The sequence below is a fragment of the Elephantulus edwardii genome, unplaced genomic scaffold (genome assembly GCF_000299155.1).
Source record: "Elephantulus edwardii isolate Elephantulus edwardi_28Jun2011 unplaced genomic scaffold, EleEdw1.0 scaffold00348, whole genome shotgun sequence".
Taxonomy (NCBI): domain Eukaryota; kingdom Metazoa; phylum Chordata; class Mammalia; order Macroscelidea; family Macroscelididae; genus Elephantulus; species Elephantulus edwardii.
This window is the reverse complement of record NW_006400098.1, coordinates 1,198,683-1,208,933: the sequence shown is the minus strand read 5'-3', so window position 1 is coordinate 1,208,933 and position 10,251 is coordinate 1,198,683. Positions and strand designations below refer to the sequence as shown.

At 48.1% G+C, this 10,251-nt stretch overlaps 1 protein-coding gene across 1 annotated transcript; it reads right to left on the bottom strand.

Moving 5' to 3' along the window:
- Nucleotides 1-4,635: 4,635 nt before the first annotated feature.
- LOC102848662 (leukocyte immunoglobulin-like receptor subfamily A member 6-like) lies at nt 4,636-9,417 on the bottom strand. The gene is made up of 7 exons (XM_006901867.1): nt 9,384-9,417; nt 9,216-9,275; nt 8,842-9,126; nt 8,376-8,693; nt 7,904-8,200; nt 7,260-7,562; nt 4,636-4,772 (listed from the first exon to the last, which is right to left on the bottom strand). The coding sequence occupies exons 1-7, from the start codon at nt 9,415-9,417 to the stop codon at nt 4,636-4,638; spliced, it is 1,434 nt and encodes a 477-aa protein (XP_006901929.1).
- Between the last annotated feature and the right edge of the window lie 834 nt (nt 9,418-10,251).

The window sequence follows — 10,251 nt, the reverse complement described above, 5'->3', positions numbered from 1 at the left end:
CTTTAGCCAGAGAACTCTCTGGAACTATTAAAGAGATCCTGGGAACTGCCCAATCTGTGGGCTGTGGGCTGCAATGTTGATGGCCGTCACCCTCATGACATCATGGAAGACATCAACAGTGGTGCTGTGGAATGCCCAGCTAGCTAAGGAACTACAGATGAAAATATTTCAATAAAGGATTATTTGTTAACCCAAAAAAAAAAAAGAATAGATTTGAAGCATTTGAACACCAATGATCAAAGACCAGATGAGTTGTGGGATGACACTGGAGCATGAGATGATTTTTTCTTTTTTTATTCTTTTATTAAGTTTAATGAAAGTTTACAGAGACTTAGGGTTTCCAGTCATTCATTGTAGCACTTTCCTCCCTGCCCACCCTAATTCATTCTTCTCCTTGAAATGAAAAAGAAAAACTCTTTCATTGTTATGCAATCCTTCCTCTCAAGTCCACTCCACTCTGCAACCTTCACTCTGGACTGAATACCCGTTCATAAATCCCTTTCAGACAGATCTCTCATCTGTTTCAATGCCATATACATCATTCCTCCCCTCCTTTTCTGTCTTCCCTCAACCCTGATGTCAGTCCCGTTTTACAACAGTGGCCCTATGCAATATTTGTCCTTTTATGACTGAGATAGTTCACTCAACATAATATCCTCCAAGCTTATCCATTTTGCATAATATTTCATGAGTTCCTTGTTTTTCACTGTTGCATAGTGTTGCATTGTGTGAATATATTATCCATTCATTTGTTGATGGGCACCTGAGTTGTTCCCAGCTCTTCGCTATTGCGAAGAAAGTTGCAGTAAACATGGGTGTGCATGAGACAGTTTTTTCTTAAAAACCAAAATGGATGTCAGAAGAGACCCTGAAAATTGCACTAGAGTGTCAAAAAAGCTAAAAAAAAAAGATGCTGAAATAAAAGCTGAACAGAAGATTTTAAAAGGCATCTTGAGAAGACAAAGTGAATTACTATAACAGTATGGGTAGGGACCTAGAATTGGAGAATAATGTTGCATGGTTTAAAATTAGGGAATGTACGCACCAGGGATGTATCCTTTCTCCATACCTATTTAATAATCTGTTGACTGAGCAAATTATTTGAGAAGCTGGACACTCAGAAGGAGAATGGGGCATCAGAATTGGAGGAAGACTCATCAATCAATAAGTGCTATGCAGATAACACAGTCTTACTTACCGAAAGTGAGAAAGACTTGTAGTCCTTGCTGCAGAAGGTAAAACAGTGCAACCTACAATATGGATTGCATCTCAACATCAAGAAAGCAAAACAAAAGTGTTCACTTCTGGACTGACAGGCAACATCGTGATAGAGAAAAGATTGAGACTGTCAACAACTTCATCTTATTTGGATCCCCAACCAATAGTCTTGGCCCCATCATTCAGGAGATCAGGAGATGTATTGCATTAGGAAAGTCTGTTGTTGTTGTTATGTGCCGTCAAGTTGCTTGCGACTCATAGCGAACCTATGTACAACAGCCCTAAACTCTGCTCTGTCCTGTGTCAGTCATACTATCTCTGACACTCCCGTCCCAATTATCCCAGTCACTGAATCAATCCACCTCATAGAGGGCCTTCCCCTCCTGCGTTGTCCCTCCACCATCCCAAGCATGATGTCCTTCTCCAAGGACCAGTCTCTCCTCACAACACGTCCAAAGTATGTTAGATGGAGCCTCAGAATCCTTGCCTCCAAGGAGCCACCTGGCTTAAACCTGTAGTCAGTCAAATTTTTGAGGAGCAACAGTATCAAACTGAGGACTAAGGTGTGCCTAATTCAGGCCATGGTCTTTTCAGCTACTAACTATGCATCTGAAAGCTGGACAATGAGTAAGGATGACAGAAGAATTGATGCCTTTGAACTGGTGTTGGAGAAGAGCACTGAATATCCGTGGACTGCCAAAAGAACAAATTGATATGTCTTGGAAAAGGTGCAACCAGAGTGCTCCTTGGAGGCAAAGATGCTACAGGTTTGTCTCACATACCTTGGACATGTTGCTTAGAGAGATTATTCCTTGGAAAGGGACATCATGCTTGGGAAGGTGGAAGGACAGCCAAGAAAAGAAAGACTCTCAACCAGAGGCATTGATGCAGTGCCTACAGCAACGGGCTTGAGTGTGTCAGCGATTGGGAGGTTGACACAGGATAGGACCAGGCTCCGATCTGTTGTTTACACTGTCGCTATCAGCTGGATGGTGAAGAGATTGAGATTGTTCACAGCTTTAGTTTGCTTGGCTCCACAGTCAACACTCTTGGCACCAGCAGCCAGGAAATTAAAAGACATATTGTGATGGGAAAGTCTGCTGTTAGGGACCGCTCCAAGGTACTAAAGAGCAATGGTGTCACTCTGGAGACTAAGGTACACCTGATGCAGACCATGGTCTTTGCAATCAGTTGTTATGCATCAGAGAGCTGGACAATGACTAGGGAGGATAGAAGGAGAATTGATGCCTTTGTTAGAGCTGTGGGTGCTGGAGAAGAGTATTGAGAATACCATGGACTGCTAGGAAAACAAACAGATTCATCCTGGAGAGAGTTAAGCCGGGTGGCTCCTTGGAGGCAAGGATTCTGAAGCTCCATCTAACATACTTTGGACATGTTGTGAGGAGAGACCGGTCCTTGGAGAAGGACGTCATGCGTGGGAGGGTGGAGGGACAGCGCAGGAGGGGAAGGCCCTCTGTGAGGTGGATTGATTCAGTGACTGGGGTAATGAGGGTGGGTGTGTCAGAGACAGTGCGATTGGCACAGGACAGAGCAGGGTTTAGGGCTGTTGTACACAGGGTGGCTGTGAGTTGCAAGCGACTCGACGGCACATTACAACAACAAACAACAAGAGCTGTTCTTACCTCCGCAGCCCCTAACAACAACAACAACAACAGTAGGATACTAAGTAAAAGAGGTTCATGCTACATCCAACTGGGGATAATGAGCAAAGAAATAGCAGTAGCAACGACCTAGCCTTCCTGAGGTTGAGAACCAGGAAGGAGGCTAAGTTGCTGGCACAGAAAGTAACCGCTTGTGATGGACGAATTGCACCGAAATGGACGCGTAGAAGAACTGTTTGGACTTGATTATTGAAAGCAAGGACTCCCCCACATTCAGCCTTGCGTGGCTGGCGGAACCAAGGGAACCATCAAAGAGGAATGGAAAATTGTTGGCAAGACTGTTTACTGATCCTGAGAAAGTAACACCCCTTCCTTCGATGGAGTGTTTACTATATTCTAAACAGTTCCTCTTACTGACTTCCCTGTTTCTACAAATAGCACCATACTCCTCTTCATCCTCCTCCACACTTCCTCATCTCCACAAAGCTCACCAAGGCAGAGAAGGGAAGGAGGGCTTGGGGACACGTTCCACGGTTCTTGGATGAGTTAGAGTGACTACAGAATTCTACAAGAGAAAAGTCCAAGGGAACAAGGAAGGAGTGTGCCTGTTCTGTGAATTCTTGGTTCAGGAACGTGGTGAAAACTCTAGTTGGAAGAATGCAGGGATTTTAACTGGAGGTGTGGCATTGACGCAAGTAGTTGTTAACCTTACACAGGTGATTTCTTTTCTCCTTGTTTTTCTTGTTGTTACCCATAGCAACCCTGTGAACATTTGATCCGTACCCTTCCCTGGTCTGTGCCACCCTCATCATCACGTGATGATATACTTGAGCCCGTTCTTCCAAAGTCACTGTGTCAGTCTATCTTGTTGAGGGTCTTCCTCTCCTTCACTGACCCTCCAACTGACCAAGCATGAGTCTTTTTCCAAGGCCTGGCCCTTTCTAATAACATGCTCGAAATATGTGAGATGAAGCTTCACTATCCCTGCCTTTGAGGAGGTTTGGAGACAGGATGCATCCCGGACACACACACCTTTCTTGATTTTGAACCATGCAGTCTTTCCTAGCTCTCTTCTGAGGACTGCTTCCTGGTCCAAGGATAGGTTTCACATAAACACAATCAAGTGTTCTGGGATTCCCATTCTTCTCCAGGTTAACCACAGTTTATTGTGATCCACACAGTCAAACGCCTTTACGTAGTCAATGGAACACAGATAGACTTTCACTCTTTACTTTCTGCTAAGATCCAGCTGACATTGGCTATAATGTCTCTAGTGCTACAGCCTCTTCTAAACCCAGCTTGTATTTCTGCGTTCATATAGATAATTTTTTTTCATATAGATAATTTTTAATCACATATGTGGGTTTGTGGATTCACACCACACTTATAGACGAAACAGTTCCATCACCACAGAACCCCTTGTTACACTTTTGTACCCACAACCATCTCCCTCCTACCCAACCCACATGCCCCAACTCTGTCACCCCGCAGTCGTGTTGACTTCACGAAGCCATTAGTCAATGGGGACCATAACATGTGACAGATGAACACAGAGGAGAAGGAGAATTCAGGCACTTCCTTGTGCTCAGATGTAAGCTGCCCAGGGACCAGTAAAGAGTCTTTCAAACAGAAGAAAAGGATGACACGTTGTTTACAAACAGGAAAGTGAGTGTGACTTCCTGGAGTCCTTGCTCTGTCCCCTGGGAGGTCACAGAGAAAAGGCTTTGTGGAAAGCACCCCAGTGTCACCGTCCAGAGGCCCGGAGTCTAATCTCTCTGGTGGGAACCGTCTAACTTCATCCTGTGGAACCACGTTGGGATCTGCACCTGCTGTGCCAAGCTTCTGACAGGAACACCATCAGGGTCAGTAAGACCGCACCAGCCAGGCCCAGGCGAACACAGTTCTCCACCACATAATCCTGGGATGTGGGGGCTGAAGGAGAGAACGTGATGTCACTGAAAGGTGGCCAAGATCCTCCACAATTGGCATCCTTGAAACACAGCTCTCTCCCCAAGATCCAGGCCACACAGTGACCTCACCCAGCGCACCCCATGATTAGGAGACTTACATGACTGGGAACTCACCTCTGTGTCTGAGACACTGATGTCTCTGGGGCTTCCTTTAATTAAGAAAGAGCCTTTCACAATCTAGGCCTCTCTGTACCGGGCCAGAGCCGACTTCCTCAGCTTGAGGAGCCCTTTACACCACTTTTTCTTCCTCTGGACTCCTCGTCTTGCCTCCTCTGGCTCTCTTGTCCTCTCTCCTTGAGCTCTCTGGGACCCCTGAATTGATTCCTGTCATCCCAGACAACACAAGAACTAAATAACCAGGGGATGCTAGAGAACTCAGCTCAGCCTTCGGGAAATACGTCTCAGGATTCAGAGCAGGTCACATGCCTCTTCATACACGCATCCACCTGAAGGATACGTGGGAGTTCGAGGTCATGACAGCCAACCCCGGGCTTAGAACAAATCAGAAGACGGGGTCTGAGCTCCGCCGCATGCAGAGGAGGGCAGGAATCGTGGTCTCCTGCAGCGAGCAAGGCCAACCCTCACCGACCTTGAAGTCTCTCCACATCCTATTGACTGTACATGGTTATATTTCTTCCTGCATTAACTCCTGCTGGATATGAGACCCAGAAGATGCTGTGACTTTAGCTCGGGTGGCCTATCCTGAAGGAACTGCACTATTAACCCAAAGCTCTGCATCTCCGGTGTTCAGATCACCAGTGGTTCTGAGGGGGGAAAGTGCTCTGTTTCCCCCCTGTATCTCACGGCCACAGAAACCTCACTGGAGGGACAGCTGTGAGTCAGTGGCCATGAACTGGGCTATGAGTGAGGGCCTGTTAGATATGCTGAGGCTCAGAGGGACCATTTATTATTAATTCATTCAATCGACATCGACTGAGAGCCAAGCGGTGTTCTAGATCCAGATAGTACAAGGCGAATAGCACAGCCTCTGGCCCCGAAGCCCTTACACACAGAGGCAATGTGACCAAATGCAGTGTGTAGGAAAGGGGTCTTCAATCTAAACGATGCCTGAGCCCAGGATTGACTTAGGAGGCTAGCGGCGTGGGCTCTTGAGTCAGATAATCTTCTTTTTTTTTTTCTTTAAGACTTTATCAAAAGAGACAAGCCACAGATGAAGGGAAATCTTCAGAAATTACATCTCACATATTATAGAAAATACAAGGGGAGCTCAGGTGGCCTAGTGGCAAGAAGCTGCAACTACAGTCCCAGAGGTGCACGGTTCGAATCCACCAGATGCTCTGCCGGGGAAGGAGGGGCAATCTCCTCCTGTACCCGTCAGATCTGATTTGACGGTACACGCACACAAAACTAATAAAATTTAAAAAAATAAATTAAAAAAAGAAAATACAACAGTAAAATGAACAATAAAAATCACCAAAGAAATGGGCAAAGAGTTTGAACAGCACCTTCATAAAAGAATATATCCAAGTGGCTTGTAAATATATGGGTGTTGTTCATGATTGTGAACTACTAGAGATATACAAATGAAAAGCACAATAAGATAATATCTTCCTCTAGCTAACAGGCCCCATTAAAACAAACAAACAAAAATAAATGTTGGACAGCATGAATAAATGTTGAGGTTGGCATGCAGGAACTGTTTCTAAATAAAACCTCTTTTTTTACTAAAATATATATATATATATATATTAGTGCAGATGTGAAGAGATTAGAATTCTTATTCATTGTTGGTGGGACTATAAATTGTTGCAACTATTATGGGAGAAAGCAAGACACTTTTTCAAAAATAAGACCTTGTTGTTGTTAGGAGCCATTGAGTCAAATACGACTCATAGCGACCCTATGAATCAAAAAACCTCAACCCAGTCCTGTCCTGTACCAGCCTCGCAGTTCCTGACACACAAGAGCCCATTACAGCAGTCACCACGTCAATCCGCTAGGTTGAGGGTCTTCTTCTCTTTCACTGACCCTTCATACCTCCCAACATCACGTCCTTCTCCAAGGAAGAGCACCTCTTAGCAACATAGTCAAAGTATGTGAGATAAAGCCTCAACGTTCTTGCCTCCAAAAAGCCATCTAGCTGTACCCTTGCCAAGACATATCTGTTCATTATCTTGGCTGTCCGTGACTCAGGCAATCCTTTGCTCAAACCCTAGTTGTGCCGTTCAATTGCAGTGCTGGGGTGTGTGTGTGTGTGTGTGTGTGTGTGTGTGTGTGTGTGTGTGTAATTAAATGGGCTGGTCCCCTCCTTCTTTCATCCACATCTTGTCCAAGTCCTCCGCTCACTAAACTCTATCTGAGAATGTGAAGGAGATGAGGAGATGGCACAGGGAGATGGGCCCTCTTCTGCTTCCCCATCTGATGGGCTGAAATCTCTCCCGGCAAGAAGGGGAAAGCCAGGGAAAGGATATGAACAGGGATTGCTCACCTGGCATCACCGTCTCCAAGGGGCTGCTTGGGTGGGACAGCAGGTAGGGGGAAGTGTCAGATGAACCATAGCATCTGTAGTCCCTCCACTGGGCTGAGGTCACAGGACTCAAGGTGAAGTTGGACTGATGTACTTGACCTTGCTGCTGGGCTCTCACACGAAGGGGCAGATCTGATCCTCTCTCATTGAGCAAAAGGAAAGCGTCCACTCGGTTTGGTGACATGCACTGGAGGGTCACATTCTCTTCTGAGGTCCCTGGAAGGCCCGCGGATACCCTGAGGATGGGTGTGAAGGGGAGCTGTCCTAGAGAAGAGACGGAGACGTGAGGGCTGCCCTGTGTTCACCTCCAATCCGAGCTGAGAATTGACGAGGTCACTGTGCTAAGAACCTCACAGACTTTCCCTCTTCTTCTGATGGCTGTGAGTTTGTCCCTCTCTGCCTGGCATCTCCCTTTCCTGCCCTGTGTCTCCGGTGTCTGAAACCCCACCAGGTCAGTCTTTGGCTACCCTTCCCACTTGATGTCCCCCCTTTCTCCAATGTTGGAACCCCACCAGGTCAATCCTTGGCAATCCTTTCCACTCGGGGTAACCCTGCAGAAGCTGTCCAGAGTGAGAGCAGTGCATGATCCCTTCTCAGTTCCTCACCTGAGACCAGGATGTCCACAGGCTCACTGGGGGGTGACCACTCTTGGGAGAAATTGTATCCACCATGGCATCTGTACTGGCCCCCATGGATGTGGCTCATGGGACCCAGGAGGAAGTCAGCCCGAGACAGCCCAGCCTGGGGCTGCCCAGAAGGAGTCTGGGAGGGGTGCAGTGTCCCCTCCTTAGACAGAGCAAATCGGTCATATCTGACATCAGAGTGACACGTGAGGGTCAGGCTCTCTCCAGAGGCCACAATGGGGCCGTGATGGGCCCAGAGAGAGGGCTTCCTGTACAGTCCTGGGAGAGAAAGACAAGTGATGGAAGTGAAGAAACTGGTTCTTCTAAACAACTCTCCCCTTCCTGCCGGGGTTTCCGCGTCAATGTTTTTGTGTCTGTGTCTCTGGCTCAGTTTCCAGGTAGTCTCCCCTCCCTCACTGTCCTTCCTCTCTCAGGCCTTAAGTCATTTGAGAGCGAGGCCCTGGCTCCTCACCTGTGTCCGGGAATTCCAGGATGTCACTGGAGTCCGACCACATATAAGGCTGGGTCCTGAAATACCCATAGCATCTGAATGTCCGCCTGTGACTGGTCACAGGGTCCACAGGGAACACGGCCTGATAACGTCCACTGGAGAGTTGCTGTGAGTCCAGGGTCCAGGAGCGCCTGGGGTCTCCCTCGTCCAACAGAACAAACCTATCAAATCCCAACCGTGAGCCGCACTGGAGGGACATCTTCCCGCCTGGGGCCTCCCCAGGGACGGGAACGGCTGTGAGGGTGGGTTTATCAAAGTCTCCTGGAAGAAAAGGGGGGAGATGTGATAAATGGGGTCTCGGATCTCCTTCCAGATCACCCTGGGCTGCGCTGTGAGAGGGAAGACACCTGTGAGACCAGACCCCTCCCCACAGGGCAGTCCTGAGGCGGGAACCACAGCGTCCTCTCACCTGTCATCACCAGCTCCAGGACGTCACTGCGTGCTGAGCATCCGGACTGAGTACAGTACTGACAGTGGTATCGCCCTGCATAGTCCACTGTCATGTGTACAATGAGGAACTTGGCCTTGTCTCTGGGCTCCAGTGGCTGCTGCGTGTCCCAGGGTTCTGGGCTTCCTTCTTTGCTCAGAAGGTACCTCTGAGCCTCCAGGGACGCCTGACACCAGATGGCTCCTGGATGCCTTGAATAGATCAGAGGTCTTGGCTCAGCCCAGAGGGTGGGCTTGGGGAGGGTCTCTGGAAGGGAACACAGAGGACTTGAATGAGGTCGTGTCCTGGCCTCAGTTCTTTCTCCTCAGCCCAGTGTCCTCACGTGTCCCCATTACCCAGGAAAATCTGGAAGTACTCACCATGCTGTGCTCGGATCCTCTGACTCAGACTGAACCCTGAAAGAGAGACTCACGTGAGACACGTGGCCCCGGCCCCTGGGCATGTCCTCTCCTGCCCTGCTGCCTCCTGAGGCCTCCGGTCCCCTCCTCTTCCCCACGTCTCACCAAGGCAGAGCAGGGACACCAGGGCCACTGTCATGTTGTTTCTTCTCTCTGTTTATCCTATGGTAGATGACGGAGACCGCAGCTCTCGGCAGGACACACAGACGCACAGTGTGTGACACTCTGAGGATATGCCCTGTCCCTCATGGGGCTGTCACGTCAGCCACCCCCCAGGAAGAGGAATAGCTCCTCCCAGCAACCCCGTCTCAGTTCTGCAGAACTGGAGCTGAGTGAGTAACACTCCATGTCAACACATTGCAGACACGAATGGGGTCTCTCTTATCTCCACCTAATGTCAACATGCTGTTATGATGCCAATTCTGAATGACGCCTCCCAGGCTGCATGTGACCACGGAGACTCCACTTCCCTTCCCACACCCTTTGGCTGCTGGGTTCACCTGCTTCATCCAACATTCACCCAAAAGACAGTCAGGACTCTGAGGGGATCAGTAACACACCCTGATGAAACTCAGTTCTGAGAAAACCCAGCCTTTCAGAACGTACCCAAGATAAAGCTCAGAATGAAGAAAGTGTAGACAGAAGGGCAAATGGGAAAGAGTACTAACAGAGAGGAGGGGAAGAAATGCGATTATATGTTGGGTATTATCATTAATGTGTCTCAAACCCATTCCTAAGATGACCTAGAAAGTCAAATACAATTGATTCAAGATCATGTCTTAGTTCCTGTGGACTTTACCTTAATTCTCTTCATCCTCAATTTGACCTTAGAGGTGAGTTACTGTTGGTCTGACCCACGGTCCATCCCTGGCCTAGTTTTGCTCTGTCTGACACACTTTGGACATGTTGCAAGGAGAGACCAGTCCTTGGAGAGGTACGTCATGCTTGGGAGAGTGGAGGGACAGCACAGGAG